This window comes from Pleurodeles waltl, chromosome 4_2 (assembly GCF_031143425.1).
Source record: "Pleurodeles waltl isolate 20211129_DDA chromosome 4_2, aPleWal1.hap1.20221129, whole genome shotgun sequence".
NCBI lineage: Eukaryota > Metazoa > Chordata > Amphibia > Caudata > Salamandridae > Pleurodeles > Pleurodeles waltl.
In genome coordinates this window covers 331,566,871-331,585,503 of record NC_090443.1, presented here as the reverse complement: position 1 = coordinate 331,585,503, position 18,633 = coordinate 331,566,871, and the positions used below count along the sequence as shown (strand labels likewise).

General features: G+C 45.2%; 2 protein-coding genes across 4 annotated transcripts in view; one reads left to right on the top strand and one right to left on the bottom strand.

Annotated features, from left to right (window-relative positions):
• The window catches only part of C4_2H22orf23 (chromosome 4_2 C22orf23 homolog), a 46,983-nt gene extending 29,595 nt beyond the window's left edge, over positions 1–17,388 (bottom strand). Inside the window, exons 1-4 of one of the 3 annotated variants that reach the window (XM_069231340.1) lie at positions 17,269–17,388; positions 17,038–17,140; positions 16,245–16,404; positions 10,088–10,237 (exon numbers count right to left, since the gene is read on the bottom strand). In XM_069231340.1, coding sequence (XP_069087441.1) covers positions 10,088–10,181 — 94 coding nt within the window. In that variant the 5' untranslated portion in view covers positions 10,182–10,237; positions 16,245–16,404; positions 17,038–17,140; positions 17,269–17,388. The remainder of the gene's footprint in view (positions 1–10,087; positions 10,238–16,244; positions 16,405–17,037; positions 17,141–17,268) is intronic. The other 2 variants (XM_069231341.1, XM_069231342.1) reach the window with 2 other exon arrangements.
• A 49-nt stretch (positions 17,389–17,437) lies between these two features.
• POLR2F (RNA polymerase II, I and III subunit F) overlaps positions 17,438–18,633 on the top strand; it is a 32,726-nt gene continuing 31,530 nt past the window's right edge. The window contains exon 1 of the mRNA XM_069231343.1: positions 17,438–17,580. Coding sequence (XP_069087444.1) covers positions 17,561–17,580 — 20 coding nt within the window. The 5' untranslated portion in view covers positions 17,438–17,560. The remainder of the gene's footprint in view (positions 17,581–18,633) is intronic.

Sequence of the window (18,633 nt, the reverse complement as noted above, 5' to 3'; positions counted from 1 at the left end):
GGCTGCAGCATTTCTTTTGCCACCCATAGGGAGCTCTGACAATTCTTACACAGGCCTGCCACTGCAGCCTGAGTGAAATAACGTCCACGTTATTTCACAGCCATTTTACACTGCACTTAAGTAACTTATAAGTCACCTATATGTCTAACCTTTACCTGGTAAAGGTTAGGTGCAAAGTTACTTAGTGTGAGGGCACCCTGGCACTAGCCAAGGTGCCCCCACATTGTTCAGAGCCAATTCCCTGAACTTTGTGAGTGCGGGGACACCATTACACGCGTGCACTACATATAGGTCACTACCTATATGTAGCTTCACAATGGTAACTCCGAATATGGCCATGTAACATGTCTATGATCATGGAATTGCCCCCTCTGTGCCATCCTGGCATAGTTGGCACAATCCAATGATCCCAGTGGTCTGTAGCACAGACCCTGGTACTGCCAAACTGCCCTTCCTGGGGTTTCACTGCAGCTGCTGCTGCTGCCAACCCCTCAGACAGGCAGCTGCCCTCCTGGGGTCCAGCCAGGCCTGGCCCAGGATGGCAGAACAAAGAACTTCCTCTGAGAGAGGGTGTGACACCCTCTCCCTTTGGAAAATGGTGTGAAGGCAGGGGAGGAGTAGCCTCCCCCAGCCTCTGGAAATGCTTTGTTGGGCACAGAGGTGCCCAATTCTGCATAAGCCAGTCTACACCGGTTCAGGGACCCCTTAGCCCCTGCTCTGGCGCGAAACTGGACAAAGGAAAGGGGAGTGACCACTCCCCTGACCTGCACCTCCCCTGGGAGGTCTCCAGAGCTCCTCCAGTGTGCTCCAGACCTCTGCCATCTTGGAAACAGAGGTGCTGCTGGCACACTGGACTGCTCTGAGTGGCCAGTGCCACCAGGTGACGTCAGAGACTCCTGCTGATAGGCTCCTTCAGGTGTTAGTAGCCTATCCTCTCTCCTAGGTAGCCAAACCCTCTTTTCTGGCTATTTAGGGTCTCTGTCTCTGGGGAAACTTTAGATAACGAATGCAAGAGCTCATCCGAGTTCCTCTGCATCTCTCTCTTCACCTTCTGCCAAGGAATCGACTGCTGACCGCGCTGGAAGCCTGCAAACCTGCAACATAGTAGCAAAGACGACTACTGCAACTCTGTAACGCTGATCCTGCCGCCTTCTCGACTGTTTTCCTGCTTGTGCATGCTGTGGGGGTAGTCTGCCTCCTCTCTGCACCAGAAGCTCCGAAGAAATCTCCCGTGGGTCGACGGAATCTTCCCCCTGCAACCGCAGGCACCAAAAAGCTGCATTACCGGTCCCTTGGGTCTCCTCTCAGCACGACGAGCGAGGTCCCTCGAATCCAGCGACTCTGTCCAAGTGACCCCCACAGTCCAGTGACTCTTCAGTCCAAGTTTGGTGGAGGTAAGTCCTTGCCTCACCTCGCTGGGCTGCATTGCTGGGAACCGTGACTTTGCAGCTACTCCGGCCCCTGTACACTTCCGGCGGAAATCCTTTGTGCACAGCCAAGCCTGGGTCCACGGCACTCTAACCTGCATTGCACGACTTTCTAAGTTGGTCTCCGGCGACGTGGGACTCCTTTGTGCAACTTCGGCGAGCACCGTTTCACGCATCCTCGTAGTGCCTGTTTCTGGCACTTCTCCGGGTGCTACCTGCTTCAGTGAGGGCTCTTTGTCTTGCTCGACGTCCCCTCTCTCTTCAGGTCCAATTTGCGACCTCCTGGTCCCTCCTGGGCCCCAGCAGCGTCCAAAAACGCCAAACGCACGATTTGCGAATAGCAAGGCTTGTTGGCGTCCTTTCAGCGGGAAAACACTTCTGCACGACTCTCCAAGGCGAGAGGGATCCGTCCACCAAAGGGGAAGTCTCTAGCCCTTTTCGTTCCTGCAGAAACCTCAGCTTCTTCGGTCCAGTAGAAGCTTCTTTGCACCCGCAGCTGGCATTTCCTGGGCATCTGCCCATCTACGACTTGCTTGTGACTTTTGGACTTGGTCCCCTTGTTCCACAGGTACCCTAGATTGGAAATCCACAGTTGTTGCATTGCTGGTTTGTGTCTTTCCTGCATTATTCCTCTAACATGACTATTTTGTCCTTAGGGGAACTTTAGTGCACTTTGCACTCACTTTTCAGGGTCTTGGGGAGGGTTATTTTTCTAACTCTCACTATTTTCTAATAGTCCCAGCGACCCTCTACAAGGTCACATAGGTTTGGGGTCCATTCGTGGTTCGCATTCCACTTTTGGAGTATATGGTTTGTGTTGCCCCTATCCCTATGTTTCCCCATTGCATCCTATTGTAACTATACATTGTTTGCACTGTTTTCTAAGACTATACTGCATATTTTTGCTATTGTGTATATATATCTTGTGTATATTTCCTATCCTCTCACTGAGGGTACACTCTAAGATACTTTGGCATATTGTCATAAAAATAAAGTACCTTTATTTTTAGTATAACTGTGTATTGTGTTTTCTTATGATATTGTGCATATGACACTAAGTGGTACTGTAGTAGCTTCACACGTCTCCTAGTTCAGCCTAAGCTGCTCTGCTAAGCTACCATTATCTATCAGCCTAAGCTGCTAGACACTCTATACACTAATAAGGGATAACTGGGCCTGGTGCAAGGTGCAAGTACCCCTTGGTACTCACTACAAGCCAGTCCAGCCTCCTACATTGGTTGTGCAGTGGTGGGATAAGTGCTTGAGACTACTTACCACTCTTGTCATTGTACTTTTCATAAGAGAAAAATATACAAAACAAAGTCAGTGTATATACACATAGCCAAAAAGTTTTGCATTTCCTCTTTTCACTCTTTCCTAAGTGCTGAAAAGTACTTCTAAACTTTCAAAAAGTTCTTAAAAGTTTAAAAAGTTTTTTCTGTCTTTCCAAAAAGTTCTGAAAACTTTTTTCTCTCTTTCTATCACTTTAACTCTCTCTAAAAAATGTCTGGCACAGGCCAAACTGTTGATCTGTCCAAACTTGCATATGACAACCTTAGCTGGAAAAGAGCAAGGAGTCTCTGTATAGAGAGAGGTTTGAGTGTAGGGAAAAATCCTTCCTTGGAACTGTTACTTAACATGCTTAGAGAACAGGATAAGGCCATAGGTGCCCCATCTGTTGAAAAAGTACCTAATAGTTCCCAATCTGATTCAGGGACTCCCCCAGGAAAAGATTCAGGAAAGAAACTTCCTAGCCTGCCCATTACTAGACAATCTAGCATAGATGGTAATGATGATGAGCCACACCAAATAAATAGTGTTGTCTCACATCATAGCAAAAGCATTTATTCTCACCATACTGGTAGTAATGTTTCTGTAAACCAAGCTGTTAGGGTGCCTTCTGTAAGGGACAGGTCTCCTTCTGTTCATTCCCATCATAGCTCTGTTTCTAGAAATGTCCCTCCCACCAACCCTGATGACAGAATGTTAGAGAGGGAACTCAATAAGTTGAGGGTGGAACAAACCAGACTGAAGCTTAAAAAGCAACAGCTGGATTTGGATAGACAGTCTTTTGAATTAGAGAAGGAAAGACAGAAGTTGGGTTTAGATACCCATGGTGGCAGCAGCAGTATTCCCCATAGTCATCCTGCAAAAGAGCATGATTCCAGGAATCTGCACAAGATAGTTCCCCCTTATAAGGAGGGGGATGACATTAACAAGTGGTTTGCTGCACTTGAGAGGGCCTGTGTTGTACAGGATGTCCCTCAAAGGCAGTGGGCTGCTATCCTATGGCTATCATTTAGTGGAAAAGGTAGGGATAGGCTCCTTACTGTGAAAGAAAATGATGCTAATAATTTCCAAGTTCTTAAGAATGCACTCCTGGATGGTTATGGCTTAACCACTGAACAGTACAGGATAAAGTTCAGAGAGACCAAAAAGGAGTCTTCACAAGACTGGGTTGATTTCATTGACCATTCAGTGAAGGCCTTGGAGGGGTGGTTACATGGCAGTAAAGTTACTGATTATGAAAGCCTGTATAACACAATCCTGAGAGAGCATATACTTAATAATTGTGTGTCTGATTTGTTGCACCAGTACCTGGTAGACTCTGATCTGACCTCTCCCCAAGAATTGGGAAAGAAGGCAGACAAATGGGTCAGAACAAGGGTGAACAGAAAAGTTCATACAGGGGGTGACAAAGATGGCAATAAGAAGAAAGATGGTGAAAAATCTCAAGATAAGCATGGGGATAAGGGTAAAACCAAAGATCCCACTTCAAATCTTAAACACTCTTCAGAGGGTGGGGATAAAACAAATTCTTCCTCTTCTTCCCAACCTGCACACATTAAAAAGCCTTGGTGCTTTGTGTGTAAAAACAGAGGCCATAGGCCAGGGGATAAGTCCTGTCCAGGTAAACCCCCTGAGCCTACCACCACTAATACATCAAGCTCTAGTGCCCCTAGCAGTAGTGGTACTAGTGGTGGGACTGCTGGCAACAGTCAAGCAAAGGGTGTAGTTGGGTTCACTTTTGGGTCCATAGTAGAAACTGGGGTAGTCACTCCCAAGACAGTTTCTGTCACACCTAGTGGCACTGGCCTTGCCACACTGGCTGCTTGTCCCCTTACAATGGATAAGTACAAGCAGACAGTTTCAAAAATGGTGTTGAGGCCTTGGCCTACAGGAACACAGGTGCCAGTTTCACTTTGGTGACTGAAAACCTAGTGCCTCCTGAACAACACATCATTGGACAACAGTATAAGATTATTGATGTCCATAACTCCACTAAGTTTCTTCCCTTAGCTATAATTCAGTTTAGTTGGGGTGGAGTTACTGGCCCTAAGCAGGTGGTGGTATCACCTAGCTTACCTGTAGACTGTCTCTTAGGTAATGACCTAGAGGCCTCAGGTTGGGCTGATGTAGAGTTTTATGCCCATGCAGCCATGCTGGGCATCCCTGAGGAATTGTTCCCTCTCATTTCAAGTGAAATGAAAAAGCAAAGGAGAGAAGGCCTGAAAACTCAGGATCCCTCTCCATCAACAGGTAAAAAGGGTATCACAGTATCCCCTAACCACCCTACCATTCAGGATACTATTCCTGTGGTGGGAGAAACCTCTCCTGGGGTGGCACCTGTTCCAAGGGAATCATCAGCTGGCAAAGCTGGACTCCCTGAGGTGGAAGTACCTCTCTGTGGGATAACTAACATTGGTGAGAAAAACAGCACCATTTTAGTTAACATGGAGCATCCCTCCAACCCTCCCAGAGAAACTTTAGTGCAGAAACCCTGCACTACCTCACAACACTTAGGACAGCATCCCTGCCCTAGTGTGGAGCTCATAGGACAGCATCCCTGCCCTGCTCCAACTCAAGAGAAACAGAATCCCTGTTCTCTCTTCCAGCCATATGGACAAAGTTTTTGCCCAGCTATGGCTTTATTGAGACAGCATCCCTGTCTGGCATTTCCATCATTACAAATAGGTTCAGTGGACAATTCCCACTGCTCTAAACTAAAACTTACTGATAGAAACTCTGAAAATACATCTTCACATTGTTGCTTAGCTAAAAAACTTCAAACAGGGTGGTTTACATCCCCACAGGGAAGTAACCATATAGTGGATGATAAAGGGAGTAACCAGTCTATTGCAGAGCTACTCTCTACTTATCACCACTTAGACAATAAAGTCTCAACTGGCCAAGGTTAGCCTTATTGTCCTTCGTTTGGGGGGGGTTGCGTGAGAAGGTAGCCTCTTTCTAGCCTTGTTACCCCCACTTTTGGCCTGTTTGTGAGTGTATGTCAGGGTGTTTGTCACTGTTTTCACTGTCTCACTGGGATCCTGATAGCCAGGCCTCAGTGCTCATAGTGAAAACACTATGTTTTCAGTATGTTTGTTATGTGTCACTGGGATCCTGCTGGTCAGGACCCCAGTGCTCATAGGTTTGTGGCCTATATGTATGTGTCACTGGGACCCTGTCACACAGGGCCCCAGTGCTCATAGGTGTGCATGTATATGTTCCCTGTGTGGTGCCTAACTGTCTCACTGAGGCTCTGCTAACCAGAACCTCAGTGGTTATGCTCTCTCATTACTTTCAAATTGTCACTAACAGGCTAGTGACCAATTTTACCAATTTACATTGGCTTACTGGAACACCCTTATAATTCCCTAGTATATGGTACTGAGGTACCCAGGGTATTGGGGTTCCAGGAGATCCCTATGGGCTGCAGCATTTCTTTTGCCACCCATAGGGAGCTCTGACAATTCTTACACAGGCCTGCCACTGCAGCCTGAGTGAAATAACGTCCACGTTATTTCACAGCCATTTTACACTGCACTTAAGTAACTTATAAGTCACCTATATGTCTAACCTTTACCTGGTAAAGGTTAGGTGCAAAGTTACTTAGTGTGAGGGCACCCTGGCACTAGCCAAGGTGCCCCCACATTGTTCAGAGCCAATTCCCTGAACTTTGTGAGTGCGGGGACACCATTACACGCGTGCACTACATATAGGTCACTACCTATATGTAGCTTCACAATGGTAACTCCGAATATGGCCATGTAACATGTCTATGATCATGGAATTGCCCCCTCTGTGCCATCCTGGCATAGTAGGCACAATCCCATGATCCCAGTGGTCTGTAGCACAGACCCTGGTACTGCCAAACTGCCCTTCCTGGGGTTTCACTGCAGCTGCTGCTGCTGCCAACCCCTCAGACAGGCAGCTGCCCTCCTGGGGTCCAGCCAGGCCTGGCCCAGGATGGCAGAACAAAGAACTTCCTCTGAGAGAGGGTGTGACACCCTCTCCCTTTGGAAAATGGTGTGAAGGCAGGGGAGGAGTAGCCTCCCCCAGCCTCTGGAAATGCTTTGTTGGGCACAGAGGTGCCCAATTCTGCATAAGCCAGTCTACACCGGTTCAGGGACCCCTTAGCCCCTGCTCTGGCGCGAAACTGGACAAAGGAAAGGGGAGTGACCACTCCCCTGACCTGCACCTCCCCTGGGAGGTCTCCAGAGCTCCTCCAGTGTGCTCCAGACCTCTGCCATCTTGGAAACAGAGGTGCTGCTGGCACACTGGACTGCTCTGAGTGGCCAGTGCCACCAGGTGACGTCAGAGACTCCTGCTGATAGGCTCCTTCAGGTGTTAGTAGCCTATCCTCTCTCCTAGGTAGCCAAACCCTCTTTTCTGGCTATTTAGGGTCTCTGTCTCTGGGGAAACTTTAGATAACGAATGCAAGAGCTCATCCGAGTTCCTCTGCATCTCTCTCTTCACCTTCTGCCAAGGAATCGACTGCTGACCGCGCTGGAAGCCTGCAAACCTGCAACATAGTAGCAAAGACGACTACTGCAACTCTGTAACGCTGATCCTGCCGCCTTCTCGACTGTTTTCCTGCTTGTGCATGCTGTGGGGGTAGTCTGCCTCCTCTCTGCACCAGAAGCTCCGAAGAAATCTCCCGTGGGTCGACGGAATCTTCCCCCTGCAACCGCAGGCACCAAAAAGCTGCATTACCGGTCCCTTGGGTCTCCTCTCAGCACGACGAGCGAGGTCCCTCGAATCCAGCGACTCTGTCCAAGTGACCCCCACATTCCAGTGACTCTTCAGTCCAAGTTTGGTGGAGGTAAGTCCTTGCCTCACCTCGCTGGGCTGCATTGCTGGGAACCGCGACTTTGCAGCTACTCCGGCCCCTGTACACTTCCGGCGGAAATCCTTTGTGCACAGCCAAGCCTGGGTCCACGACACTCTAACCTGCATTGCACGACTTTCTAAGTTGGTCTCCGGCGACGTGGGACTCCTTTGTGCAACTTCGGCGAGCACCGTTTCACGCATCCTCGTAGTGCCTGTTTCTGGCACTTCTCCGGGTGCTACCTGCTTCAGTGAGGGCTCTTTGTCTTGCTCGACGTCCCCTCTCTCTTCAGGTCCAATTTGCGACCTCCTGGTCCCTCCTGGGCCCCAGCAGCGTCCAAAAATGCCAAACGCACGATTTGCGACTCGCAAGGCTTGTTGGCGTCCTTTCAGCGGGAAAACACTTCTGCACGACTCTCCAAGGCGAGAGGGATCCGTCCACCAAAGGGGAAGTCTCTAGCCCTTTTCGTTCCTGCAGAAACCTCAGCTTCTTCTGTCCAGTAGAAGCTTCTTTGCACCCGCAGCTGGCATTTCCTGGGCATCTGCCCATCTACGACTTGCTTGTGACTTTTGGACTTGGTCCCCTTGTTCCACAGGTACCCTAGATTGGAAATCCACAGTTGTTGCATTGCTGGTTTGTGTCTTTCCTGCATTATTCCTCTAACACGACTATTTTGTCCTTAGGGGAACTTTAGTGCACTTTGCACTCACTTTTCAGGGTCTTGGGGAGGGTTATTTTTCTAACTCTCACTATTTTCTAATAGTCCCAGCGACCCTCTACAAGGTCACATAGGTTTGGGGTCCATTCGTGGTTCGCATTCCACTTTTGGAGTATATGGTTTGTGTTGCCCCTATCCCTATGTTTCCCCATTGCATCCTATTGTAACTATACATTGTTTGCACTGTTTTCTAAGACTATACTGCATATTTTTGCAATTGTGTATATATATCTTGTGTATATTTCCTATCCTCTCACTGAGGGTACACTCTAAGATACTTTGGCATATTGTCATAAAAATAAAGTACCTTTATTTTTAGTATAACTGTGTATTGTGTTTTCTTATGATATTGTGCATATGACACTAAGTGGTACTGTAGTAGCTTCACACGTCTCCTAGTTCAGCCTAAGCTGCTCTGCTAAGCTACCATTATCTATCAGCCTAAGCTGCTAGACACCCTATACACTAATAAGGGATAACTGGGCCTGGTGCAAGGTGCAAGTACCCCTTGGTACTCACTACAAGCCAGTCCAGCCTCCTACAGTAAACCAATGATGATCAATGCAAAAATAAGGAGATGTTACTGATTGAGGCAAATAGGAGAGGAAAACATTGGTGATCAGCTGACATGAGGAAGTAGCAGCGAATGAATACTGTCAAGAGGAGAGACAATTCTGATCGATACATAGTGAAGAAGATGGATAGACACCTGATCAACTCATAGTGGTCAATGCAGAGAGAAGAAGGAGATCTGACTGGTCTGTAGTAAGAGAAAGAGGATATGGCTGATCACTACAAAAGAAGAAGAGAGCTCTGACAGATTAGTAAAGAAAGAAAGGCGAAACAATACAGAGAAGAGGAAGACATTATTGATCAACAGAAAAGGTATACATGCTTGATAAACAGAAGAAAAGAGAGAAACAAGACCGATCAACGCAAGTAAAGAGAGACATTACTAATTGATACAAAGAGGAAGACGCTACTGTACAATTCAGCAAAGGAACTGTTACTGACCAATCCATAAATGTGTAATTGTTCAATCCAAAAATGATGCACGATTGAGCCGTATTTATATTATTTACATCTTTTTATAATGCAGAATAAACAATGTGCTGTCAGCATGCTTTATGACTAACCAAACAGTTAAGATAGATCTCTCTTACACTGGACAAGGTACTCTGATAAGGATAAGGTGAACAATGATTTGAGAATGAGTGGTAGTGCCAGCAGGAAGAGCTATCATGTGAGGTATCTCAGTGGTATAAGAATTAAAAAATGCTAGAATCGAACAAGAGAACAAGGAGAAAGAGGGTGAGAGGCATGGAGAACAGAGATGTTGAGCAAACAATGAGAGACTATAAAAGACTGATGGATAAAATGAGGCAGAGGAGGTCAATCTTAGTAAGGGGAAGTGACATTCAGGGCCTGGTTTAGATTTCAGCAGATGGGTTACTCCATCACAACAGTGATGGATAGCCCATCTGCCGAAATATAAATCCCATTGTATCTTATGGTATTTAAATTTTGGTGGAAGGGCTATCCGTCACCGTTGTGATGGAGTAACTCGTCCACCGAAATCTAAATCGGGATCTAAGTTCCTTGAGAAACATTTCAGCTATTTAGCTGAACCACAATGGATACTATGACTTAATACGATTGTTAAAGGGGGACACGTCTGATCAAAACAAATATTTTGGGTGAGATTTGACAGATTCTTTTGTGTGAAGAAAACCTGTGTGTGCTGAATTTGTCATAAGAAAACTTTGAATCTTTCTTTGTGAGGGTGAGACTTCCAACCTCCTCACACTCACCTTTAAGCATCACACTCACCTTTAAGCAGTTCTTGTGTCTCTTTGCTAAACTGGGCAGGATTGGACCCCTTCCAAAATCCACTGCCCACAGGCACACCCCCTTTCTTGTCCATATTAGGGGTTCCAAGTCTGCTGAACTTTTTGACAGAAATATCAATCCACTATGAGCCTGAGGAGAAAGAAGCAGGTTGAGATAAGTGAAGATAGAATGCACCCAGACAGCACACACTATGGCTGTAATCATGTAGGCAGACTGATTGGTCCATGCAAGTGTGATACACACAGCAGGAACAATGAAGAATTTTTGGAATTCTTAGCATAACAATCATTTGCTGGTGAAAGTGCACCTCACACACTTAAAGGCAATTCTGGGATGCTGTGCAGCAGTTTGGCGCTGCTACTAAGTAGTTCCATAAAGCTTTTGTCTTAATTCACCTTATGGAAGCGCCAACCTTGGCAAGTGGGTTGCTTTTGGGCTAGCGGGGCACCCCCAGCAATTAGAGCTCATCCAGGTAAGCAGAGTGCCTTAAGATGGGTGGCACACATGAGTTTTAATGTACATGGATTAGATGATTTTGTTTCTTCTGGTTTGTTTTAACCTTTAACAGCAATATTCATCTTTTAAACAAAATATTTTCTGCCTGATCACTGGTACATCCTTCATACTCCTTGGCCACCCACCCTCCCAATCTAACTTACATCTGCTTCATCTTTGTGCAAGTTTAAGAGATATCAGAGCTCATGCTCTTCATTCTGACAGTCTGGTCACCAAACAAACCTTGATGTAAGTCCTCAGTGCAGATAAACCTATGTCTATCTTCATAAATGTAACTAAGTCACATCGGAAAAAATGGTAATCATTTGTAATAGTGCTTAGCCTAAGTTCTACCACTCAAATTGCCAAGCCAGTGGCACTTGCGGCTATTCCTCAGGACTGAATTTGCCCTGTCACTCTTGTCAATTGTATCCTACTTGCACAAGCTGAATATTTGCATTTAGAATATTGGCGCTCTATGTCCCAAGATTGATGATGGTGAGATCACTACATACTTGCAGCAATTTAGTATATTAGCCTTACAGGAGAGTGGGTGTTAACATCAGTCCCTCTAATAGGGCACATAGAGTGCATTAAACCTAGAATAAAAGAAAGGTGTTTGGGTCATCCCAACAGTGGGGGTGGTGGGGCTACCTTTTTAAATCAGTGCCCACGTAAGCATATGAATTGAGCAAATCCCTACCAGCGAAACATGTATGATGGTGCTAAAGCTGGAAGGCTGGTCTTGAAACGATTCACACACTCCGGTCTTAGTAAATATTTATGTAAACCCAACCTCAACTGGTAAAAGAATCCATAGTGAAAAAAATTATCAGCATCCTAATGGACTTGAAAGAAGAGTATACGACTGTGTATGTTATATTACAGGAGATTCAACTTAAACCTTTTTCAAGAAACAATTCAAGAAAAACAGGCATTAGAGTATCACCACGACTGGGCCTACCAGTGTAAACCATACACATAACGATGAGGTGGGGCAAGTTAGGTGAAATTCTAGTAGCCCAGTGTTAAGCCTTCTTACTGAAGATACTAAATGGCTGATTTCCAAATGTGAATATACTTTCATGGACCTGAATCTTGGACAAGACCACCTCTTATTTAGACCACACTTTGGGCAGTATGAAACTGTTTAAATGTATATCTATCTACGAAATAGAGCCCCGCTTGAGAGCAATCACTGTCTGCAAGTGATTTAGTTGGCTACAAACGTCCCCTGTCATGAACTAGCTAATATCGTACAGGCAGGACCACTCTCAATTAACATGAAAAAGTTAAATTGGAGTAACAATTCCATCACTGAAATATTCGACTCTAAAATATTTTAAACCTAAAATCAGGGAGAGATGGTTGTAACATTGAGACCAGGGAAAACTTTGTGGAAGCACTACTGTTAGAAATGAGGTCTCTAGTTGGAAGTGGTTTGCACCCTGTGCAAGTAGGGACTCTCACTCCAGTGAGGGTGAGAGAGTCACACAAATAAAATAATCCCTGCTCACCCCCTTGGTAGCTTGGCACAAACAGCCTGGCTTATCTCAGAGGTAATGTGTAGAGTATTTGTACACACACACACACACACACAAGGTAAAAACACCACAAAAGTACTCAACAACATCTTAGATAAATACCCAATATTTATCTGAGTAAAACAAGACCAAAATAACACAAATCCAACATACACAAGTAAAGCTATGATGTTTCAAAGATTAAACCTTAGTATAGCACTTAGAAACACAACTGCTCCAACAGAGGCTATCACTGCGTTTTGACTGAGTCATTCCCAACAGTCTAACGCAACTTGTGAGGAAGTGAGGGCCAGTCATGTAGTCGCACGAACCCAAGGTACAGGACCTCGGAAAACGATAAGGAAACAAAGGAGTTTTAAGGGGTCGGGGAGGGGAGGAGTCCCTGGAGCCGGTACGGCGTTGGTTGCTTACTGTTACTGGGGAGGTAAGGTATTGGTTTTTACTGCTAGGCAGGGGAGTTGAGGTGTTGGTTCCTTACAGTTGCAGGGGAGGTGATGCGGCATTGGTGGTGAGGTGCTGGTTCCTTTACGAACTGGTGGGGTCGATGAATCCAGCAGGTCAAGATGCGAGATGTCGACTTCGCTGTGTTGTGATCACACCATGGGGCCACAGGTACTGTGTCGGAGTCGGGACACGGATGTCGGTAACACAGCACTCAGAACTCACGCTGTGGCGAGACTTCGAAGGCGCTGCTGCAGTGTCGAGCCTGTGTTGCAGGTGCAATCATTGCATTCAGTGGGAACCACAGCTCTGGTGCAGGTGGCAATGCGGAGTCGGAGAGTGGTGCTGGTTCCGAAGTCGCTCTGGAGTCGATGTGTTTAGTTTCTTCTTAGATGCCCCAGAGCTCACCTCGAAAGGCCCAGGAACTGGATTTGGCACCACTTGGCAAGTCAGGACTCTCACCAAGAGAGCCCAGGCACTAGTAGGTGAAGTCTTTGTAGGCCCTGAGACTTCTTAACAGGAGACAAGATTAGTTCAAGCCCTTGGAGAACCTTGGAAAGCATGACGTAGAAAGCAATGCCCAGTCATTTGACTCCCAGAACATAAGCAGCAAGCAGCAGGCCAACACAACAAAGCATCAGGCAGAATGACAGTCCGTGCTATAGCATCCAGCTTTTCTTCCAGGCAGGATGTCCTCAGTCCAGAGATGTTCTAACTATGTGGTGTCAGAGGTCTGGTACTTATACTCATTTCTGTCTTTGAAGTAGGCTAACTTCAAAGAGAAGTCTTTGGAGTGCACAAAACCCCATCTTTCCCTGCCCTGGCACAAGACACACTCCAGGGGTTGAAGACTGCTTTGTGTAAGGACAGGCACAGCCCCATTCAGGTGCTCAGGAAGACCCATCAGTATATGCAGGGCACAACTCAGCTAGCTCCCTTTTTGTGACTGTCTAGAGTGAATTCACAAACAGCCCAACTGTCAATCTGACCCAGATGTGTATTCCACAGGCAGGCAGAGGCACAGAATGGTTAAGCAAGAAAATGCCCACTTTCTAGAAGTGGCATTTTCAAACTTCAAAAACTAACTTCACCAAAAGATGTATTTTTACTTGGTGAGTTCAGAGACCCCAAACTCCATATCTCTATTTGCTCCCAATGGGAAATTACACGTAAAAGATAGTTCAAAGCAATCCCTGTGTTACCCCATGGGAGAGATGGGCCTTGCAATAGTGAAAAACAGATTTAGCAGTATTTCACTAGAAGGACATGTAAAACACACCAGTACCTGTCCTACCCTTTAAAAACACTGCACCCTGTCCATGGGGCTACCTTGGGCCTACTTTAGGGGTGACTCTGGAGTCTTAGCGGGGCTCAGATATCTATGCCATATACAAAGCAGCAGCAAATCACAACCATGCGACTAAGACCTTATTGCTCTGACAGACAGTGAGGCAAAATATTTTACTAGCCTCAGTTAAAAAAAATCTGAACAAATGGTCATATGAGGACAAGATAATCCCACAAAACCAAACTGGTTTCAGACTAAAAACCTGGACTATCTTAAATCTGATGGCCATGTCCCTCCTAGTGGAATAATCAATCCGGGCTCGCTCCCCTTGTGCACCTACTTTGTTGATTTCAAGGCTGCCTTTGATCGGGTCCTCAGAGCAAATCTCTGGATTAAGCTGCAACTCTGTTTCTTCCACTAAACTGCTGAGGGCTATGAATTATTATATACAAACATCTTGATAAAAGTCAAGCTCTGTGATGGGACACATGTCTCCATAAAGATCACTACTCCCACTGGTCCGAAGCAGGTGTACGTGCTAGACCTCTTGCAAGAGCTAGACAAAATCAATGTGCATTCCTGAAAAATTAGGCAGCGTCTTAGTATAAAACTTACTTTCCGCTGATGACCTAGTATTATTCAGCAAAACAAAAGTGGAGTTACAAAGACTAATCAATAAATTACATGACTGTACCTGCAAAACAATATGGAGAGCAATTTAAATAAGTCCAAAATAGTAATTTTATCAGGAAAGTCAGTAAGTCTGATCGTGGCATACAGGTGGCGAACCTATACCCAAGGAAAATAACTATAATGATCTGGGTGCCTGAATGGACTCGAAGCACTTACAACCTATAAAAGGAGTCAGTAAAGGTAAAAGCCCCCACCCTATTATTGGCTTTCCTTAAGACATCAAAGTTGGTATGAGGCCCCAGCTTGGATTCTCTGCTTCGATTAATGAGAGCTGTACTGATCCCAACAATCACCTGTGGGAGTGAAATACACGTTTGCAAGGGACTCTTCACTGCTGGTCAATCTGCTTGCAAAAAGGTACAAATCAATGTTTAGGATACCCAGAACAGCCACCCGAACCAGGTCTGGTGAAACATTCACAGTCAACGCGGGGGGGGTGTTCAGATCTTTAAATATGCCACAGGTTGCGAACTGCCAAGAAAGATTGCCTAGATGATCTATCCTGGAGAGAAATTAACACAGTAGGCAACTCATCAGTAAATGGGCATTATTTAGCGGCGGCCTTAGACGCATTGTTAGCAAGAGAAATCTGGAATCACCACGTCTCACAGCATGTATGTAAAATGACCACTAACAAATGTCAAAGGTTCCTGTAATGGTTAGATGGCAAAACTACACTGGCAAGACGATGTCCAGATTATAATAAACTCCAACTGTGATCAAAGGCCCGTGTCCTATTTAGCAAACACTTTATTCAGTCTTGGAGAGAAAGTTTACAGCACTGAGGTTCGGGGACTTTGCAACGATTGAAAATATCTCTAAATGGCTGAGAACGAGTAAAGGAAATAGCTGCAGACTTTGCAGGAGTCAAAACGAATTAGTAATGCATATGGTCTTTATTTGCCTTGCCTTATTGAAGGAAAGAAAGGCAATTCAACAACTTTTGAATACAGTCATGCAGACGCACCACTATTGAGGCCCTGAACCAAAAGAATACTTCATTGAAGGCTCAGTTGGTTACATCCCTCAGCGACTATCAGACTATGCGACAGTTCGCAGGCAGCTTGCCCACAGAACCCAGACACATTTGGACCTAATTTAGGCTATATTTGACAGCCGAACAGCAAACGGATATACAGACTGAAACCTTATATATACTTAACAGCCGACTCTGGAAAGAGTAGCGGTGACAAAGGAAGGCCTAGTAGTATTTAGGACGACCCACTTGACAAGGCATTTTACTGTTCGTTTGTCTGCCTGTGATTTTGATGAGATACTGATGTCTTCGTTGTTCGGCACAAAACTGTTGGGTTTAGGACTGCCAACCCATTCTTCCACTAATGACGCCAGATCTCCTCTCATAGGTGTTCGCAGTGTTTTTATGCTTATAGCACTTTCCACAATTATCTCTTAGTTCTGGTGCAGAGGCGCAGGGCAATGCAACAATGCTTCGATTTATTTCGCTAAGAGTAATCTTTTAGTCATGTTTGTATTGATTTTTATGTTCATACCACTTTTACATTTCCTTTTGAATCAGCACCCACGGTTTTTAATAGATGAAATGATATTAACAGTATTCGTCCAACTTTTTATTCCTGTCCGCATGCATTTTCATTACATGTAATGATTTCAGTTAGTCATGCATGATGTATAAATAAACTCATAATTTACTTACATCGTCATGTATCACAATGTTCCTCTAGGTAACCAGTGGAAATACAGATGGTCTTCTGTATTGCGCTGTTGTTGTGTACTATCGCTCCGTTTAAAAGGCTAACTAGTAACATGTTGTTGTTCTACAGCGCTCCGTAACACACGTCCTCCGTTTCTAAGTGCTATAAAAAAAAAAGCGCTTAATTTACTGACCCAAGAAGGATGAAAGGCTTAGTTGGTCATGCCAGGATTGGAACCTGTAACCTGCACCTCACAAGCGATGTCAAAGGGCGCATTCGCTCACTGAGCCATCGCTTTCAATAAATACATGTATCCAGCTCACCATACATATAATGCAGATATTACTACCTAAACGTGTTTATCTACTCACGTTCTGCATGACCACGTGCGTTTGGGTTTCGAATCTATTTTCTAGAGCGGAGTTGACTACTGAGAGCCATTTCCAAATTGTGTGAATACTAGCAGGGCTATATTCTACCTTACCTTACGTTACACCGCTATCTTGACACAACCTGGTTTTATTTCATTTCTTTTCATCTGTTTGAAAGTTTTCTTTTGTTGAGGTTTTGTGTTAAAGTTACCTGTACTCGCCGAGGACAGACCCCCTATTCGTCTGTCTCCAGTTTTCATATACAACTGTTTAATATGTATCATGAACCCAACCGTCCTTGCTCTACATTGGACACTCCTGGTACGGGGTATAGAACGAGAAAACGGAATGCTGAAGGGTTACTCCCCAAGAAGAGACAGGGCCTTAGAACGAAAAATGCGTACCCAGAGATCTCAACACTCACTTGTGGCTTCTGCTGTGTCCTGCAGCTTCACCGAAGAATTTCATCCTCCCGAAGTCGTATATACGATTTAAGTGGATAGCACTAAAACCTTTTGTATCCATCGCTTACATAGGCAAAACGTGGTGGAACAAAACACAAAAATTACCGTTATTGTAATAACCCGGACAAAGAGAACAAAGCTGTCTCAAAGCAAAGAAAGATAAGACAAACTTTCAGAAAAATTTATTTTACCCCATGTTCTCGGTATTCTGAATTTGCGATGATTGCTTCCCGGGGCTCACACTCAACCTATAACCATGGCAACAATAAACATGCTCACGGTCCTGTAATCGTCATTCCGTCTGTGACGGCGTTGACGTCCCAATTCTGCTAGCACGCACGCCAATGACAGCGCTGTATCGGCCATGTTTGAATGGGAGTCCAATTTCCGAATGTTGTTGTAGGCAGCCTGACGTCATTTGTACGCGCCGAATTGTAATTCGGACAGCTTACAGCGTGCGTCAGGGAACAGGCACACTAAGAGATGTCTGATAACGAAGATAAGTGAGTATAAACTCATGGGTTGAAAAGAGTTTTGAAACTCATTTGTGGGAGGAGGACATTCCTGGGTTCTGTACAGGCCGCGAGCGTAGGTTGGCTTGCTTTTACGTCCCACTCTTAAGACTATTTAAGAAGATCGAGTAGTTTTAAAAGATGGTCCTTTTGAAAGCAGTGAGAGATGCGATATGTTTTGAGAGGTTTTCACATGGCGGTGATACTTTTGGACTTGAGTTTATAGGAGGCCTTTTTTTTACCCTTTTGAAGGATGAAAGTAACTCCGAGGACGGTGACTAGGCAAATTGCGGTGAATTGAGATATAGGGCTTTTTAATGTGTATATTTGTATTTCGGGGAGTCAGGCACGGCACAAACCCGCTTTTCAGCCCTGACCGTAACGCTAATTATAACAGTTTGTGAAGTATGTGGACTATTATTATTATGCTTGGTGTCTTACCAAGATGGACCGCAAACTAAGCACTTAGGGCCATATGTACGAACACATTTTCCCATAGACATAGAATGGGCAAAACTGCTTGCTACATCTGGCCCTTAGTTGTCCTAGAGTCGCTCTGCTGGGTGCGATAAATTGTGATGACACTTCAAACACCTCCCCGCTTCCAGATCCCTTTTTAGTGGTTTGTGGGTTACACACGCTAATGATTCCTTCATTAACTGAATATTTTACTTCAGTGTCAGGCAAACGATACTCCCTTTACAGTGAAAGGACCTCACACAGTCTGCCCCCATTGCCAACAATGTCTCTTTGCTCATTTAGAAAGGCACATGTTTATTCCTTATAAAATCAAACGTTTAACAAAAAATCCGTGCTGTTCTCTCGCATGCAAACTGGTTACATCTTTTTTGTTAGAGCTCGTAGTGTCTCTGTCAACGTACTGAGTAGCACTTACAGAGACATATGAATGAGCAATTTTTGTCTCTATAGTTGCCGGTTTTAGTTTTATAGTCTGTAGTAAATCATACTCAGATTTCACCCTCTTGTGAAACCTCGTGTGACCTAGACATTCAAGTTTAATCTCGGTGGCTCCACACCCTCTGG